Source organism: Mirounga angustirostris, unplaced genomic scaffold, assembly GCF_029215605.1.
Source record: "Mirounga angustirostris isolate CCGP_5_RB_7025 unplaced genomic scaffold, mMirAng1.0.hap1 SCAF_15, whole genome shotgun sequence".
Classification (NCBI taxonomy): domain Eukaryota; kingdom Metazoa; phylum Chordata; class Mammalia; order Carnivora; family Phocidae; genus Mirounga; species Mirounga angustirostris.
The window spans coordinates 85,021,155-85,038,789 of NW_026991723.1; the positions used below are offsets into that span (position 1 = coordinate 85,021,155).

At 45.3% G+C, this 17,635-nt stretch overlaps 1 protein-coding gene across 8 annotated transcripts in view; it reads left to right on the forward strand.

The window, feature by feature from the left end:
* MVB12B (multivesicular body subunit 12B) overlaps positions 1 to 17,635 on the forward strand; it is a 268,277-nt gene that overhangs the window by 134,857 nt on the left and 115,785 nt on the right. For 6 of the 8 annotated variants that reach the window (XM_064579178.1, XM_064579180.1, XM_064579179.1 and 3 more), the window contains 2 exons: positions 6,983 to 7,090; positions 11,835 to 11,982. In XM_064579178.1, the coding sequence (XP_064435248.1) occupies positions 6,983 to 7,090; positions 11,835 to 11,982 (256 nt within the window). The remainder of the gene's footprint in view (positions 1 to 6,982; positions 7,091 to 11,834; positions 11,983 to 17,635) is intronic. The other 2 variants (XM_045883153.3, XM_045883152.3) reach the window with 1 other exon arrangement.

Below are 17,635 nucleotides of genomic sequence, written 5' to 3' on the forward strand. Positions count from 1 at the left end.
ATGTTTGTAAATAATTTGAGTATACTGCTTATTTCTTGATTTACCTATCCTACACATTCAGTTTTCTTATAATCTCCCCCATCAGAGAGCATCACAATTTTTGGTAAATTGGTTGTCAGTGTTTACATATGACAAGGCAAACACAGAGTACCACTCCATCAGGTCATGTACTGGGGGTAGCTTTTCTTTCTCGTACAACCTTTTCATTTTCTTGGAATTAGTCATTGACTTGTTGCTTTCATTTGTTTAATTGTCTAGGTGTCTGTTGATTTTTATATTTGAATTTTTAAATTTTCTTTTTAATTTTTTCCCAGCTATCTTTATTTTATTTCATTTCATTTTATTTCCAGTGTAGTTAACATACAGTGTTATATTAGTTTCAGGTGTATAACATATATGTGATTCAACACTTCCATATATCACCAGGTGCTCACCACAAGTGCCCTCCTTAATCCCCATCACCTGTTTCACCCCCATCCACCTCCCCTCTGGGAACCATCAGTTTGTTCTCTATACTTAAGAATCTGTTTCTTGGTTTGCCTCTCTCTCTTTTCTCCTTTGCTCATTTGTTTTGTTTCTTAAATTCCACATATGAGTGAAATCATATGGTATTTGCCTTCCTCTGACTGACATATTTTGCTTAGCATAATACTCTCTAGCATCATCCATGTCATTGCACATGGCAAGATTTCATTCTTTTTTATGGCTGAATAATATTCATATATCTTCTTTATCCATTCGTCAGTCAGTGGACACTTGGGCTGCTTCCTTATCTTGGCTGTTGTAGATAATGCTGCTATAGACATCGGGGTGCATGTATCCTTTTGAATTTGTGTTTTTGTATTTTCGGGGTAAATACCCAGTAGTGTGATTACTGGATCATAGGGTAGTTCTAGTTCTAACTTTTTGAGGAATCTCCATACTAAGCACCTATTGATTTTTACATTTACATTTTTACATTTTTAAAAAAAATTTTAAGTTAATAAATTATGTTTTCAAACAACTTTATGCCTGTGTTTTTAGTTTTCTAAACGCTCCAGTACATCTGTCACACTCCCATCTATATTTCATCCCAGGGCTTAAGTACAATTCTAAAAACTGTCGTATCCCTTCCTCCTGCAGATGGCCCGCCGTGGCCTTCTCTTCTTTTCCTCGTGTTGTGTCTATTCCCTGGCACACCGCTGCCCCTCTCATCACCGTCCTGTGCAGGATCTGTTTCCTGGGATTCGTGGTTTCCTCTTCATTGATTTCATCCCCAGTTTTGCTGATGCATCTTCCAGTAGGTTCCCAAGAGAGTCCTGATGGGAGATTAACTTCTTAACTCCTTGCGCATCTGCAAAGGTCTTTATTCTGCCCTCACAATTAATTGGTTTAGGCAGAGAATTCCAGAATTCCCCAGAATTTTATTTTTTTTTAGATTTTATTTATCTATTCCAGAGAGAGAAAGAGCGAGCAAGCTAGCAAGCACAAGCCAGGGGAGGGGCAGAAGCAGACCCCACACTGAGCAGGAAGCCCTATGTGGGGCTCAATCCTGGGACTCCAGGATCAGGATCCACCAAAGGCGGATGCTCAACCAACTGAGCCACCCAGGTGCCCCTTCCCTAGAATTTTAAAAATGTTTTTCTCTTGTCTTATATCGCATTCAGTGATGCTATCCAGAAGTCTGATGCATTCTGATCTGCATTCCTTTGTATGTGACCTGTTACTTCTCTCTGGAAGTTTTAAAGATGGTTTATTTCTCTGAAATTTGGTGGGATTCTCTCCTGTTTTGCTTTGGGACTTTTTCATTCCCTGTGCTAGAGTACTCAAGCCCTCTTTAATATGTCCACTCACCTTCTCTTCCATTTTTTCTTTCTCTTTCTGGAGATTTCATTAGTTGGATGTTGTCCTGATCCTTCAGCCTTCTTAGTTTTTTTCTTTCCTATAGCTTATCTCATCTTTGTATTTTACTTTCTGAAAGAGTTCCTCAATTTTCTGTTCCAGTATTTTTAAAAAATTTTCATTTTATCTATAACATTTTTATTTCTAGGCTCTTTATATTATTCTTAAATTGATCCTTTAGAATTTTTTTTCCCAATATTCCATTCTTGTTTGGTGGTTGCAATTATATGAATTATAGGTTTGGTTGTTTGTTCCTTAACTTTATTTCCTCATACAATTTGTGCTACCTTCAAATGCCCGTTTTTCTAGTTTGGACCCTGTCTTTCATATCTGAGACTTACCCCCAGCACCTGGTGATCCTTTGTTGTCAGTTTATATTTAAGAACGAGGTTGGAGTGCCGGGGGTGGGCGTGGGGCCTGTTGGCTGGTGGGGGGCTCACAAGGTGATGTAGCCGGGAAGTAGCTTTTGGAGCAGGAGACCCCAGAGTCTGGGTGTGCCGATCCGCTCTCTGGCATTCTTTAGTGTCTCCAGAGATGAATCCTTCGATATCCAGCATTTAGGGGATACCCCTGGCTGCTGAGGTGCCAGCAGCAGGAAGGAGGATAAGCCTGGTGGGAGCGGGGTGGGGGTGGTGCAGGGGAGGGCCCACCGTTCAGTGTGCATAGTTACCCCCCTGTTTTCAGTCTGGAGTCTACTTCCTCTTGATGTTCTGGAGCCCTGAGCCTTACTCGTTCCATTTCTGCAGAAAATACATCTGAAATGGGGACAAGGATCTGGGAGTATAACTGCTATGTTTATAGACCTTGTTCGGATCTTCCTATTTCAGCTGGAAACTTACACGCACCCACCCCCACAGCCCCCACCCTCACCCCAGTGGAATCTGGTAGCTCTGGGGCCCAGGGTCTGGGGGCAGATCATTAGTCCCTTCAGGTCCTTAGATGTCATCACCACTCCACTTTGCTAAAGCCCAGCCTTTCACTCCACATCCAAACAGTTGTTGGCATCTCTCTTGCATCGTACTCTGCTCTTGCTCTTTATTTTAGTGGGTTCATACCTTCTCCACATGGTTGTCATTTGAGAAGAATATTGGCAGCGAAGGGAGACAAAGCCATGTGTTCAGTCTGTCACTGCCCACCTACTCCTCCCAAGAGGCAGCTCCTGTACCCAGGGAGACTCTGGAAAGACAGGGAGGGCATGCAAGAGTGAGTGTGTATAAGAGAGCAGAATGAGTGTGTGTGTGTAATAAAAGAGTGTATGTGTGAGAGTGTATTGTGTGGGGGTGCGCGCACGTGTGTGTGTAATAAAAGAGTGTGTGTGAGAGTGTATGTGTGTGGGTGTGCACGTGTGAAGCCCCGCAAACAGATACTCAAGGCATAGTGACAGCATTGGACATACTCCAGTGATTTGGGGAACAGGGCAGGAGAGCAATAAGATGACCAGAAGAATAAAGGACCTCATTGTTGAAATGGGTATATGGCCTCACAGAGTGGGGATTCTGAAGGGGATACACTCAGCTGAAGGGATTATATCCTGGAAACTTCATTTTAAAATGTTTGGTTACCAGGGTGCTGGGTGGCTCAGTCAGTTAAGCGTCTGACTCTTGATTTGGGCTCAGGTCCTGATCTCAGGGTCGTGGGATCGAGCCCCACATTGGGCTCTGTGCTCAGTGTGGCATCTGCTTGTCCCTCACCCTCTGCTCCTTCCTTCCCTGCCCCTCTCTCTCAAATAAATAAATAAATAAAATCTTAAAAATTTTTTTTGAGATTACCTTGCTTGGGGAGCTAGCAAGGTGTATAGCTTTTCACATTTTGCTCCCGATTGAATGGCTGATTCTTTCATTCCTTCAACAAGTTTTGATTGAGCCCATACGTTCCAGACACTATGCTTACTGCAAGGGAGAGATGAGGATCGCCGTTTTCCTTGTGAAGCTTATAGTCCAGTGGCAGAATAGCCAGGGGGCAGGTAAACATTAATTGCACATGTGTATAATTTGTATTTGAAAACTACATCTAGTCCCAGAGATGGGGAAGGAATCACAGAGGACCAGCTGAACCCCAGCGTGACGGTTTAGGACTTTTTGCATCTTGATGTAGCATGACATCACTTTAAAGGTTTGGTTCAATGTTAGACTAGATGTCTCCATTTTTCGCTTAGGCATGTTAGCGCTAGCTTTGTTGGTGCTCCCTGGTGTGCACTAAGCCACACGCTTTGCACATACATCATCTCTAACCACAGTGCCCCCAGGAGGAGGGGGCTTGCTTCAGCTATCCTGTGTCAAGTTCAGGTCTGCCTCTTAATTTCATGGGCTGTGCTGCACCTAGAGCACATCTTCCTGCAGCCCTCGGCCCACCTCCCCACGGCCTTTCCCGTCCCGGGATTCAGAGGCTGGCTGCTGGGGTCTCATGGTCAGAGTTGAGACGTGAATTTCATGCAGCTACCTGCCTCATACATAATGTATCTTGTAGGTTGTTAGCTCATCTAATTTGGGATGGGAAGAATTAAGATTAGTAAACACCTTTATGTGACTGGGTTGGAAAGCAGCTTCTGGGTACATCTTATTGTTACAGGGAAGGCAAGGCTGGGAATGCCCGGCTTTGTTACACTAGGCCCACTTCCCTAGTGCTCCTGATGAGCTGGGACCCCGGGTCTTCTCACTCCTCACTTCAGTCCATCCCCTGCATAGGTCCAGGCTTTGGGCAGCTCTGCACTTTGCCCAGACACACACACACATACACACACACGCGCTTGTGCTTGCTCACGCGCTTTCTCACCACCTTCCTCACCTCCCCTTAGTTGAGGTTGAAGGGCATTACACATTTTTACTTCATTGCAAATGAGTTGTGGCCTCAGGGCAAAGCCAGGCCTTTGGTGGTCCATTTTTAATGCTTCTCCAGTGCGGGTTGGAGGACCGCCACTGTCTGGGCCTCTGAGGAAAGGGCAGGCCTGCTGCGAGCTTTTTCTCTTTACACACTTGCCCCGGCCTCTTTATCACAGTGAGGTGGCTTCTCACCCAGAAAAAGGAAAATTCAGGCAGTGGGGCAAGCAGAGGGAACCATCATTTCCAAGCCCTGGAAACAATAGTCTTGATTTAGGGTACACCCACCCCCCAGTGCAATTCCCAGATATCCAGGAGAGCCCTTCTGAACTCCATTCCTTTTCTAGTGGGAGGTTAAAAACAGCTCTGTCTTCTGAGGTCCCAGCGTGGGGTTCCACAGCCTTCCAGTGTTCTGCAGACTCTTTTTTTTTTAATTTATTAAAGATAATATATTTATTATAGAGAAACCATATAGGTTCCCTTATTTCTTTATTCCTACAGCATCTTTTTTTTCACATCTTAATGGTTCTAAAATTGGAATGCATCTTAAAATAGATCTGTACCTTTTGACATTCTGTTCTTTTTTTCCTGAAGGGTTATTCTTTAAATCTGTGGGTTTAAATGACTACGTCCTAGAATTGAGGAAGTACAGTAAAAGGACAGTTGGGGAAACAAAAATCTTTCAAAACATGGAATCCACAGGAGAAAATCGACCCAGGGGATCCTTGGTGGCAGAGAGCTAGTGCCACTGCCTGAAATCTCATGTTTTCCAAGAAACTTGATGGAAGACCATTATGGGGAAAAGTGCTGAGGAGGCCTGATGCCGTTCTATTTCATGTCTTTCTGTGGGGGTGACATATTTGGAGCCAGGGTTCCTGAAATTATCCCCATACCATTCCTCCTCCAGGTTTCAGGCCAAACATATTTGCAAATGTAGCATAAGGACCTTTCTTTTCCTGTGTTGCATTGGCTAATTTACAACTGTTCTGTTTGGAGGGGGAAAAGAGGCATTTTTCTTTTGCCAGTTGGCCTTTGGGCCTCTCTGAGGCAGCCTCGGAGAACATGGCTGTGGGGGGCCCTGGGGATGTCCTGGCAGCGCAGCCCAACACGCCCCCGTCCTGCGCGTGTGACAGCCCCAGGCCGCTGGCGCGCTATATAGCGTGTACTCGGGATGGGGCTGAATCAGGGCAGTTTTTGTGCAAAGCATGGAGGTGCTTTCAGCAGTCTGTCAGATCAAGGACCGCATCCCAAAGTCTAAACCTCAACAGGACAACCGGGGAGACGACAGAGAGCAGACGGCTTTGAGCTCATCCCAAAATGGGGTGCCACTCCCTCCGTCTTCCTGGCCGTGCCCCCTGGGGTGCCAACCACAGACCCTGGGCCGGTAGTGCCATCCTGCTGGGCTGCTGGGCGGGAAAGCAGAGCACGCCCTGCCAGGCCGGGAATAGAGCCGTCTGGAAGGAGATGGGGGCTGTGCTGCCCTCGTCCAGCTCTCCAATCTCCTTGTCCACTCTTTGCCCCAAAGCAGGAGTCTTCACACGAGGCCCCCCAGCCCCCAGCCCAGTACACAGGTCCTTTAAGACTCAGCTCAAGGCTGGCTTCATGCTTGGATGCGTCTGAGAGGATCACCGCTATATAGCTGCGCACGGGAAAATGGCTTCTTAGTGAGACTATAAACAAGGAGCTGAATCTTTTTTATTTTTCTATCATGAGACAGTTTCCGACCTTGAGTACCCCTTGCAGAGCTTGTAGGGAGAAGACACAGCGAGGAGCGAGTTTCCCTGGCACCCCGCGCCCAGTCCCCACGAGGGTCCCGATGACGAAGCACCCCGGCTGGCCCCAGGGTCCTGGAACAGGCCGCCGCGGCCGTCTCCTCGTGGGCGGTGCCCGTCTCAGGTGGCATTTCACACCCCATTGGACTTTTTTCTGCACCCTCTGCCGTCCCCTGAGTAAGGGGTAATGAGCAACTTAATGTGCTGACTTCTCCAGTCCCTCCTTGGTCCATTGCAACAAAAGTTGCTCTTTTCTCATTAGAACCATTTTTGTCAGGGTGTCTTTAATCAGTGGCTTCCCTGGGGACAATATTTTTAGAAGTTGTATTTGTCACACTCCCCGTTTTCCAAACCTTTTGGAAAGTCTCTTCCCGGCGCCTGGTGAAATGAACTAATGAGATGCTATGAGAGTCCGGGCCGATGTTAATTGGCGCGGGTACGAAGAAGCTGCTCAAGTACACCTTCGGTTCCAGCCTGCCTCACCTGCACTCCTCTTCTGTCTCTTTGGTGCAGGTTGCACAGACGGCAGATGGCGTGGACGCTGACCTCTGGAAAGACGGCTTATTTAAATCCAAGGTTACCAGATACCTGTGTTTCACGAGATCATTTTCCAAAGAAAATGTAAGTCTAGTAGTGGTGTCCGTTTGCTGAGTGAGCACAAGGCGTTACGTGCCTGGTTGAAATTTCCTCTTTTCTTTTCTTTCTTTCTTTCTTTCTTTTTTTTTTTTTTTTTGTTGTTGTGGTGGTGGTTTATTTTCATTGCCATATTAATCAGTGGTTTTAGTGAACTGGGTAGAATCAGGAGCTAGCGCTATGTTTCATTTATTAACAGTATTATTAACCATGTACCCAAGTGTGCAGTGAATTCCATTAAAATGTGTTCTCAAAAGGGAACCAGGAAATTTCTCTCCCAGCCCTCATGTTCCTAGCTTTCCTGTAAGTCACAAATCACAGGGTGGTGTGGACGTGAGTATTTGCCGGCGCAGCTGGATTTAAAGCTGGCCAGCACGCAGAGGCACAGGCTCCACGACCACTTCTTGCCTCAGACCCGGCCTTGTCTCCAAAATGACTGACTTTCTCCATGAGTCTCTGTGACGTTTGACATTTCATTGTTTCTGCAGGTAGGTATCTACCCCGTATGCAGGTTTCTTTTAGTTTGCTGTTCTGAACTCTTGGGCCCATAAATTAGGATGTTTTAAAGCTGTCTATTAAGCCTTTTCCAACAGAATGTTTTAATGAGTGTCTTAGAAAAAAAGGGAAGTAGCTTTTGTGAGGATTTACACAGATCAGCTCTGAGGGAGGCCTGTCGTAGGCACTCTGCAAATAAACCTCTTCCATCCTCAGACAATCTCTTGAAGTATTAGCTCCTTTCCTGAGATCAGAGAGTTTTTGTGCTTGCCCAAGGTCACCTGTGTTCCCTAGCCCCAAACAGGGTGCAGTCAGATTTTCATTTTCAGGGGTGACATTTTATTTTTGGCCTAAATGTTATTGTCTCTTTCTAATGCAAAAAAAAAAATGGGGGGAGGAATGTTTTTATTAATTTATTTTTATAAATTTTATTATGACAGTAATATATGCTCATGGTTTAAAAAGAAAAAAATATTTCAAACATCCTCATCCAGAGGTGTGAAAGGGGAACAATAAGTCTTCTCCCCATCATGTACGACACAGCGGTGGTCCTATCCCAGGGTCCTTGTGTGCTCCTTCAGTGTTGTTGGCATGTAGACAGTCACGTGATCCTCTGGCTTGCACTCTCTTCCATCCGTTCCTGTTATTTATTGATAAGTCTTTGTTAGGAACATTATTCCTAATGTATTCAGGACTGGGGGAGAAGACAGCGCTTTAATTTTTTTCCCCCTAATTATGTGAGTAATATATGCTTGCTGTAAAGTCCAGAGTTTCTAATGGGGCAGGGACAGTCCTGGTGCTAAACACTAGAAATCCTTCACGTACAGGTGAGAAGGTGGCAGCTGAGCCTATAATGAGTCTGAGCAGGTCCCTGGGGCTCATCGTGCAGCCCGAGGAGACATTGAGGAACAGTCTGGAGGCCAGGTTGCCTTTCCGGCTGTGGGCTCGAGCAGATAGGGGTAGTTACCCGCCCCCCCTACCCCCGGCATTGCTCCATTCCTCCACCCCTGCATCCATATCCACATGCAGTGTACTCTCACTCCCCTTTGTCCCTGGAGTTGACCTAAGCCTGTTTTTGAAACTGTTTATATTTTTAGCTTTTGTCACCTCTGTTCTGTCTGCTGGCTGCTGCTGTGTGCAGGTCAGTGCATTCACTGCTGCTCAGGCAGCAAGGACAGACTCCTGAGGATTTGCACAACTCACCGTGCCCAGTGGTCTCACGATGTTCTTTACTGATCTCTGCTCAGCCCCCACCTTTCCTGACTGAAGCTGCAGTTCCCAACTGTGGCCCCAGAGGACAGCCACGATCGCTTTGATTGTTTTTGAGTTCTGGTTGTTTTTTGGTTTTTTATCTTTTGGGGGTTGGTTTTGCATTTCCCCTGAAGGCTGTGGGGTATTGGTAGTCTAGGCCAAAAGAGTCCTGGATCCCTTGGAGTTGGTGACAGTGACAAGTCTAAAAATGACAGAAGTCACCAGTACTTGCTAATTTGGAGTGCCCTGCATAAATGTATGATAGAAGATGTATCGAGTTCATCAGCGTTTGTTGAACGTGAAAGAGTTGTTATTGACTGCTCACTTTGTAAGCCTTACCCTGTGCGGGCTGGGTGTGATGGAGCAGGGTGTGAGGAAGGGCTGGGAGAGGAGTATGAGGGCGGTGGGAGAAGTCTCTGCCTCCCCTCTGAAGGAGGGTGGGAAGTCGGTGCATTTTGTTTTCAGAAGAAGAACGACTGAGCCCTTTAGTGAGATCCAGAGGGATCCACTCAAGGGGGGGTGGCAGGTACCCACTTGCCAGCCCAGGAGCACAGTAGGAATGGGTATGTTTTAATCCACTACAGCCGGTCTGTCCTGGCCCTGCTGTCACAACCAGGACATTGCGTAGTGTGTATTTTTACAACTGTACAGGAGGGATGTGGGATCTCAAGACTGGACAGATTCTTAATTAGGCAGCTCGAGACTCCCAGTGTAGGAGTTTGAGGGCACTCCTTTGGAACCTAAGTTCCTTTCCCCCAATAATGCTATTAATACGGAAACCTGGCTTTGGAGTGACATTGCTTCCTGGGGAAGGCTCGAGATTAATTGCACTTTTCATGCCCTGTACTTTCTGCATTACCTGTAATAATAATGTACATAGATTAGGTAGGGAGGATATTAAACAGAAGGATTTATGAACATTTGAATATTAAGTTGGTTATCTGTGGCTACCTTAAATGCAAGGTTGTCAAAAATAATTACAGTATACTGGCAAATACTGGCTACCAGAGACAGTATAAATACCCTGAGTCAGTGCATATTGGGCTTTTGGCATGAATCATTTGCTCAACAAGGATTGGGAATATGTTCTTCATATTTATGAGGAGGAAATGAAAGAGAGCATGGGATGGGGGAGGGGAGCAGTGTCACAGACCTACTGTATTAAACCCAGTACAACAGCAGCCCCGTGCACGGAGGGACCCCACTTGGGCTGTGGGAAGCCTTGACAGTGCAGCCTCCCATTTTGTATGCATGGGAGTGTTCTTGATGCGCTTTTTTTTTTTTTTTTAATGGCCACACCACTGACGTTCTGGTTTTATGATCAGGGACATTTGTAGAGTGTGGAGGGTGAGGTCGCTAAGTGGTTTGCAGTTGACTTGTGTAAAACCCAACTTGTCAAGTCGAAGACATTGGAGAAGGATATTGATGAATGCCCATCCATCTGCAGGGCAGGAAAACATACCCAGTTGTTAATTTCTCAATGCAGAAAGCAGTGATGACACGGAAAAGCAACTGCCAGGAAAAGAAAAAAATGTGATAGATTAGATCAGGCAATTCTGAAAGCAGCCGATGTTTTCGAGTTAGGTTAACGGTTCAAACCTCTTCTACACGGTCAGAGATTTATTCTGCATTAGTAAGGTTCCGCTTTCCACGGGCTGCACTGCGCTGTGCATTGTTTCCCCAAGACCCGGCTACCTGAAATGTAATAGTAGAAAATAGTCACCAAATGCAGTAATTGTGAGAGAAAGAAACAGTTTTGTGACAACAGTGCCCTAAAAGCCCTGGTCACAGTTGACACTTGACACATGGACTGTCATAGTGAAGTTTGAAGAATTTATTTCATTTGTGAGCTTTCGGTTTATAATGTATTTATTAAGTATACTTTTGTTTTTATTGATACCGTTTAGATTTGTCATCTAAGCAAATCCAATTTGATTTCCGACTCTGGCCCACCCAGTTGAAAATGTACCCCAAAACATTACATTATTCAGTAGATAATAATTGCACACGTACTATGTGCCAAGAAGTGTGCTACGCTTGGATGTATGGTAGTAACAGGCAGTTTTGGTCCTCGTGGCCCTTGAACTCTCGTGGTGAGACAGATACTGAAGAAAGAACCTCACAAATGTGCCATTATAAATGGGTAGGAAGGAAAATAGGAAGTGGCCAAGAGAGACGATAGCACAGCGTTCAGATGGTAAGAATTCCCTGATTGGCTCTCCGAGCTAGTGTTGGCATGGAGCGTTTCAGCCGGAAATGTGGGCAGCAAATGCCAGTGTGTTTGCAGAGGATGCGCTCTCCTGCAGTTACAGAATGGTGTGTGCTGTCTTCAGATTGTATTTTTGCACTGGTTACAGAAACCGCGCACTGTGGACCCCCTACGCTACCACTAAATAGAAACTTTAAGAGGCCCTTGTGCATGTCATTTTAGTAGATGTGTAATATTGAGGCAGCAGGGCTTTTCAGCCTGTATTAGGTTGTGATTCCTGGGATTTTACAGAACGTATCCAGCAACCGAAATGTGTGTCAGTATGCAGACTGGCGATCACTTAGGAGTGTGACTGGTTCTCTGGTTGACACAGCTCTCCCCTGCTGCAGTGACTGCCCTAGGAATGCGCTCTCTCTAAAACCTGTCGGCCCCTGAGAGCCCATGCTCCAGGCTGAGTGGCAGCCTGGTCCCAGGACATGCGTGCACAGCTGCCCTCTGCTGGGTTAAGTCTCCCGCATCTCCTGGGTTGCTGTCTAGCTAACCAAAGCCGTGTCTGAGTGAGTGGCTTTGAGGTGCTGCAGATGAAGCTCCTTCCCGGGGGCCACCCGAGTCCCCGTGTAGCCGCTGGGGAACATTAAGTGGCACCTCCTCTAATTAACCTGCTGTAGTAAAGCTGCATGAGTCATTGTGTTAAATATGCATCTCGAAGCCAAAATGGCAAACCCACCACAGGGGTGTTCAGATTAATAGTCTGTATCTCTTTTCTTTCTTCCCAAGAGTCATTTAGGGAACGTGTTAGTGGATATGAAGCTCATTGACATCAAGGACACTCTGCCTGTAGGCTTCATCCCAATTCAGGAGACGGTGGACACACGTGAGTCTCCCTTTAGTACCACTCATCACAATGGGACTTTTCTTCCACCAGGTATATTTTTAGATGTTTTGTATGTGTATTTTTCTTTGGGAACATTTTAGGAGGCCTTGCTGCATGCCCGTGAATAAACCCTGCTGCTTTTGCTGTGTATCTGACTTGGTTCTCCAAGGAGTTTGTGGCGTTCTGGGTAGGAGCATATAAATGAGCAGAATGTCCCTTTCTCTTAGAATGGGCTCGCTGCTGAATCGGCTCACTCAGGAATGGAACGGTGAAACTGGTTATAGTCCCTCCTTAGTCCACATCCTCTGGTGTCGTGGAAGCCAAGCTTGGCCCGAGACCCAGAAGCAAAAGGAAAAAAAAAATCAGAGATGCCCAAGGAATATAAGTGCAATAATGTCCTTATTTTTGGCTCTTGGAGCATACAAGAAAAGCCAGAACCAGAAAGACCGCACATTAGCGGACACAGGATCGACTCTGAAGGAATACTCTGACCCCTGAGCCACAGCGAGCAAAAGCGCATCACTGACCAACCGAAGCTTCTTCAGGATCTGGGAGGGCTTTGCGGTTCTTGTCATGCCTGTCGGTTATTAAATAATGCTGGAAAACCTCTGGATATTTGAGCTTCCTCATTTTGATTTAACTTGTTTTATTTTTAATTACTGTCACCAACTTTAGGATGTCTCCAGCAGTGAAGCAGTAACTGAAAAACAAAGAATCCTTTCTTTATTACCCATGATTCATTTATGAAATCCTTTATCTCATTCTTTGTCATGCATACTTTATCTTTCCATATTAGCCCCATTTTGGACCCATAATCTTGCGCTGTTTCCTTGCTAGCGTTTCGTACCGACCAGACTTTGCGTATCTACTCAGCTGCTACTCAGCTGTCATTTTCTCGAAACAAGTCAAGTCCGTTGTATTGCATATTTTTGTTTTCTTAATAGTCCTCTCACTTTTGGACATTTTGCTTTTCTTGTTATTATATGTATTAGCTAATAATCATGCTAGCTGATATGTGGCATGTGACTTACCAGATGCTAAGCCCCGTGGTGAATGCTTTACGTACCTGACGTCACTGGATCTCCAGAAGAGTCCTGTTTGGAGATGGGTATTGTTATACCCATCCCACGTGAGGACAGTGGGACACAGTAACTACTGAGGGTTTGCAGAACGTACCCACAGTCACACATCTGGAAGCAGGGGAGTCACGAGAAGACACACAGGAGTCTGACTCCAGCCCTGCTGTTATAACCACGGTGTGACCCTGTTGCAGCATGTGGTTAAGTGCCTTTTACAGATGGATTTGATACATTTATGCATCAGGTGTTGTTGGTGACAGTTCTATTGAGATATAATTCACATACCATTAATTTACCCCTTTGGAGTATACAATTCAGTGGTCTTTAGGGTATTCACAGAGTTGTGTGACTCTTACCACAATTAATTTTAGAACATTTCATCACACACACCCCCCCCAAAACCCCTGTACCCATTAGCAGTCACTCCCCATTCCTCTCCAGCCTGCCCCTTTTCACCCCTTCCTGGCCCTGGGCAGCCACTGATCTACTTTCTGTACAGACTTGGCTATTCTGGACATTGCATGAAAGTGGAATCTTGTGATGCGCTTCTTTCACTAAGCGTAACGTTTTCAAGGTAGGTCCATGTTGTAGCATGTGTCAGTACTTTATGCCTTTCTATTGCCAAATCATATTCCGTTCTGTGGACTTGTGCATTCTGCTTATCCATTCAGTTGGCGGATATTCGGGTTGCTTCCACTTTAGACTGTTAAGACTAGTGCTGCTGTGGACATTCACATACAGGTTTTTGTGGAGACACATGTTTTCATCGCTTGTGGGGCCATACCTAGGAGTGGAACTGCCAGAGTCATATGGTAACTCTCTATTTAGCTTCTAGAGGAGCTGCCAGACTGTTTTTCAAAGGAGCAGTGCCATTTTACATCCCCACCAACAGCACGTGAGGGCTCCGGTGTCACCGCATCTCCGGCAACACTTGTTCTTATCATTCTGGCCATCTTACTGGGCACGAAGTGGTCTCTCGTGGTTTCGATTTGCATTTCCTGACGGTTAACGGTGTTGAGCATAGTTTTGTGTGCTTGCTGGCCATTTGTGTATCTTCTCTGCAGAAATGTCTATTCTGATCCTCTGGCATTTTAAATTGGGTTGTCTTTTTTATTATTGAGTTATAAATATTTGAACATATTCTAGATATGAGCCCTTTATCAATTATATGGTTCGCAAAATTTTCTTTCTTTGGGTTTTCTTTTCACTTTCTTGATGTCCTTTGAAATACACAAGTTTTTTATTTTGATGGAGTTTCGTTTGTTTACTTTTTTCCTTATGTTTTTGGTGTCATACCTAAGAAAGCATTGCTTATGTTTTTGGTGTCATACCTAAGAAAGCATTGCTTAATTCAAGGTCACCTCCTGTTTTTCTTTTTTTCTGAGGGTTTTTTAGTGTTCGCTCTTACACTTTTGTCTTTGATCCATTCTGAGTTAACTTCTGTGTATGGTGTGAGATAGGGGTCCTCCTTTATTCTTTTGCATGTGAATGTCATGTTGTTCCAGCATCATGTCTTGAAAAGACTATTCTTTCCCCCATGGAATTGTCTCAGCATCCTTGATGAAAATCAGTTGACCATAAATGTGAGCTTTTTTCTGGACCCTGAGTTCTCTTCCATTGATCTGTATGTCTTTCCTCATGCCAGTACCACACAGTCTTGATGACTGTAGCTTTGTGCCAAGTTTTGAAACCAGGAAGTATGAGTCTTCCACCCTCATTCTTCTTTTTCAAGATTATTTAGGCTAGTCTGGGTCCTTTGAATTTCTATATGAATGTTAGGCTTAGTGCATTTCTGCAAAGAAGCTAGCTGGTATTTTGATATGAGTGGTGTTGAATCTATAAACCAGTTTGGGTATGCATCGATTTTGAAGGATTTTCTTGTGATGAGTTTCCAAGTACTGGAGGCTACTGGGTCTTAGGTCCTCTACGGTCTGCTCCGGCCTTCTACAAACGTCTTCCTCATCTTCAAGCACCCTATATTTTACCCAAACTGAGGCACTCACTGTGCGCTCTTCACCCTTGTTTCTTTCCTGACTCTACTTATTTTTTAACTCTTTGTCATTTTTTTCCCTGTCTGAAAAGCCCTTTCCCTCAACTCTGAGTGTCCACACCCCGTATCTTTCAAGGGTGAGCTTTAATTCTGCCCCCTGCATGAAACCGTCTCTGACCCCCAGATACCAGTTTCAAGCAAGCTCTCTCTCTTCCACAGTCAGTGGAGATTGATGAATGCCTTCTGTAGGCACCGCAGGCTTTGTGAGAGAAGGCAACTGACTGAGATGCTGGCCTTTCTCTCCGGGAGCTTAGTCTGGTGGGTGACCTGGCCCTGAAAACACGGAGTTGCATTACAACATAATCAGAGAGAGCTCTCTCTCGTCAGAGAGATCAGGGACCATCTGCCTTCTCTGCTGCTTTTCATCACACCCGGCTCAGCACATTCAGTGGACGGAGGGAGGGAGGGAAGCACCACAGGTTACAGTGGCCAGAAGCCAAAGGAAGAATAGATTCTGTCTCTCACTTCCCACCTCAACTCTGTCAGGATGCACTGCGGCTTGGACTCTGGAGTCAGACTCACCCGAGACTGTCTGGCTTTGCCACTTACAGCTTTAGTGCCCCAAGCAAATGACTTCACCTTTCTAGGCCTCAGTTTCCTTATCTGTAAAATGGGGGGATTAGTATCTACCTCATAATGTAAAGCTTGCATTTTAGCTGCTTACATGTTTTCTGCACGTCTGCACTACTTACCTCTTTCTTTGAGGGCGAGATCCATGTTTAATTCACTTGTGAATCACCTGAGACACCTGCCATACACAGTGTCTTGCTCAGAGGATGGGCTCCATAAAGATAAGCTTTATTATTCTCTGTTGCCAAATTAACTTCCAGAAATACCAGTTCACAGTACCACTAATGATACAGGCTTGTGCCTGTGTTCCACACGCCTGCCAGCATAGGTTTTAAATTTTTACTCAGTTTTACTATTCTAATTTTATTTAATTTTCATGTCATCATTTATTAGCAAGGCTGAACATTTGCACAAGTGTTTGCTTGCTGCTTTTGCTTACTCTTATATGACTTGTCTGCCTAGGAGCTAAAATTGCCTTGTAGACTTGTATTAATTTCCTACTTCTCCCTCGTGCTTTTCTTAGTTTCAAAATTTGCATTGGTGTTCATTTTTGACAACTAATTGACTTATAATGTCTTTATATTGATAGACTCTAGAGCCACAAGGGGATTTCCCATTCTGCATTTTCCTCTTAATTTGTTGAACCAGTTAAGTGAGGAGGCCCAGGGCTGCGTCCTGCCTGGGCCTGTGGTCCAGCTGTGGTGGGACCCCGGTGATCCTGGGTGGGAGGCCTCTTCCCCCTGACAGTTGCTGCCTGTGGGCATTCTGAGGGCAGGTCCTGGCATCACCAACAAGCGTCTTATCACACAAGGAGGGTGGGTTTAGGGCAGCCTGTTCATTTTGGGTAGTGTGGTCATTTCCTGGAGCCTGGAGCCTGTCCCCAGGGGGCAGGGTGAGCCCAGGCTGACTGGATGAACCTGTGGTCAGCTCTGTGAAGTCTCAGTGCATTTAAGGCCCCGATTTTATAGTCAGCCAAAAAGATGAGACTTCTGTAATGAATTTAAAATAGTTTGTTGCTATCCACACAGTACTTAAAAACTGGAAGACTGTTTGTTTTAGTAAAGTGCTGTATCCTTTCCCTGTGTTCATTAGCATGACTGAACACATTTCTATTGACTCTGTATAATATGTTTACTTAAAATTAGGCCTGTTTAAGCATGTGTAATTAGCGGCTTCATCTCTTACCCCGAGTTGCTGTAGACGGAGGAATAGAGCAAAGAGCAGCGTGGCAAAAGCAAGTAATAGACCTGCATTTTCACCTATTTGAGGGAAGTTCTCACCATCTTCACACTTTCCCAGGTCTGATCTTATCATCTAATAGTTTTCAGAGGTGCGGTGTTGGTCTGGGTGTTTTCCTCCAGGATGCCATCGCTGTCTTGTAGGGTACAATGTCTGGGGTCTGGATTCAGGACATTATTACTCATAGCTCATAGATCTGATCTAGCCCTCAGTTTCCTTGCCTGGGAAAAGAATCCACCCAGTTTCTGAGTTTCTACCTGGCTCTTTAAAAGACACCCTCCCCCCAGTCAACAATAAGACAACACGACTGACGGTAATCTCCCCTTAGTCAAGTCAGGACCGGTGGCATGACTGTCCTTCCCTCCCCACTCGGTGTCTGATTTGAGTGTGCTTACTTCCTGCCCCAGAAGTGAAAGGTCTTGAAAGTCAATGCCAAACGCTGACATACATTGTACCCTGGAGGCTTACTGGTAGTAATGATGATAAGAACATTCATGGCTATGCTTTATTGAGCACTTACTGCGTGCCAGGCGCTGGGCAAGCGAAGCATAGGAAGTGTTATCACATTTCATCCACCCAACGTCCCTTTGGGGTGGGGTTTCATTAACTCCGTTTTACAGATAATGAAACCTAGGCTCAGAGAAATTAAGTCACTTGCCTAAGATCATAGAGCTGATGGCGGAGTTGGGATTTCAAACCAAGGCACACCTGACTCCTGTATCCAGTGTCTGCAATTGATTGGAATTCATATTTAAAAACCACAAAT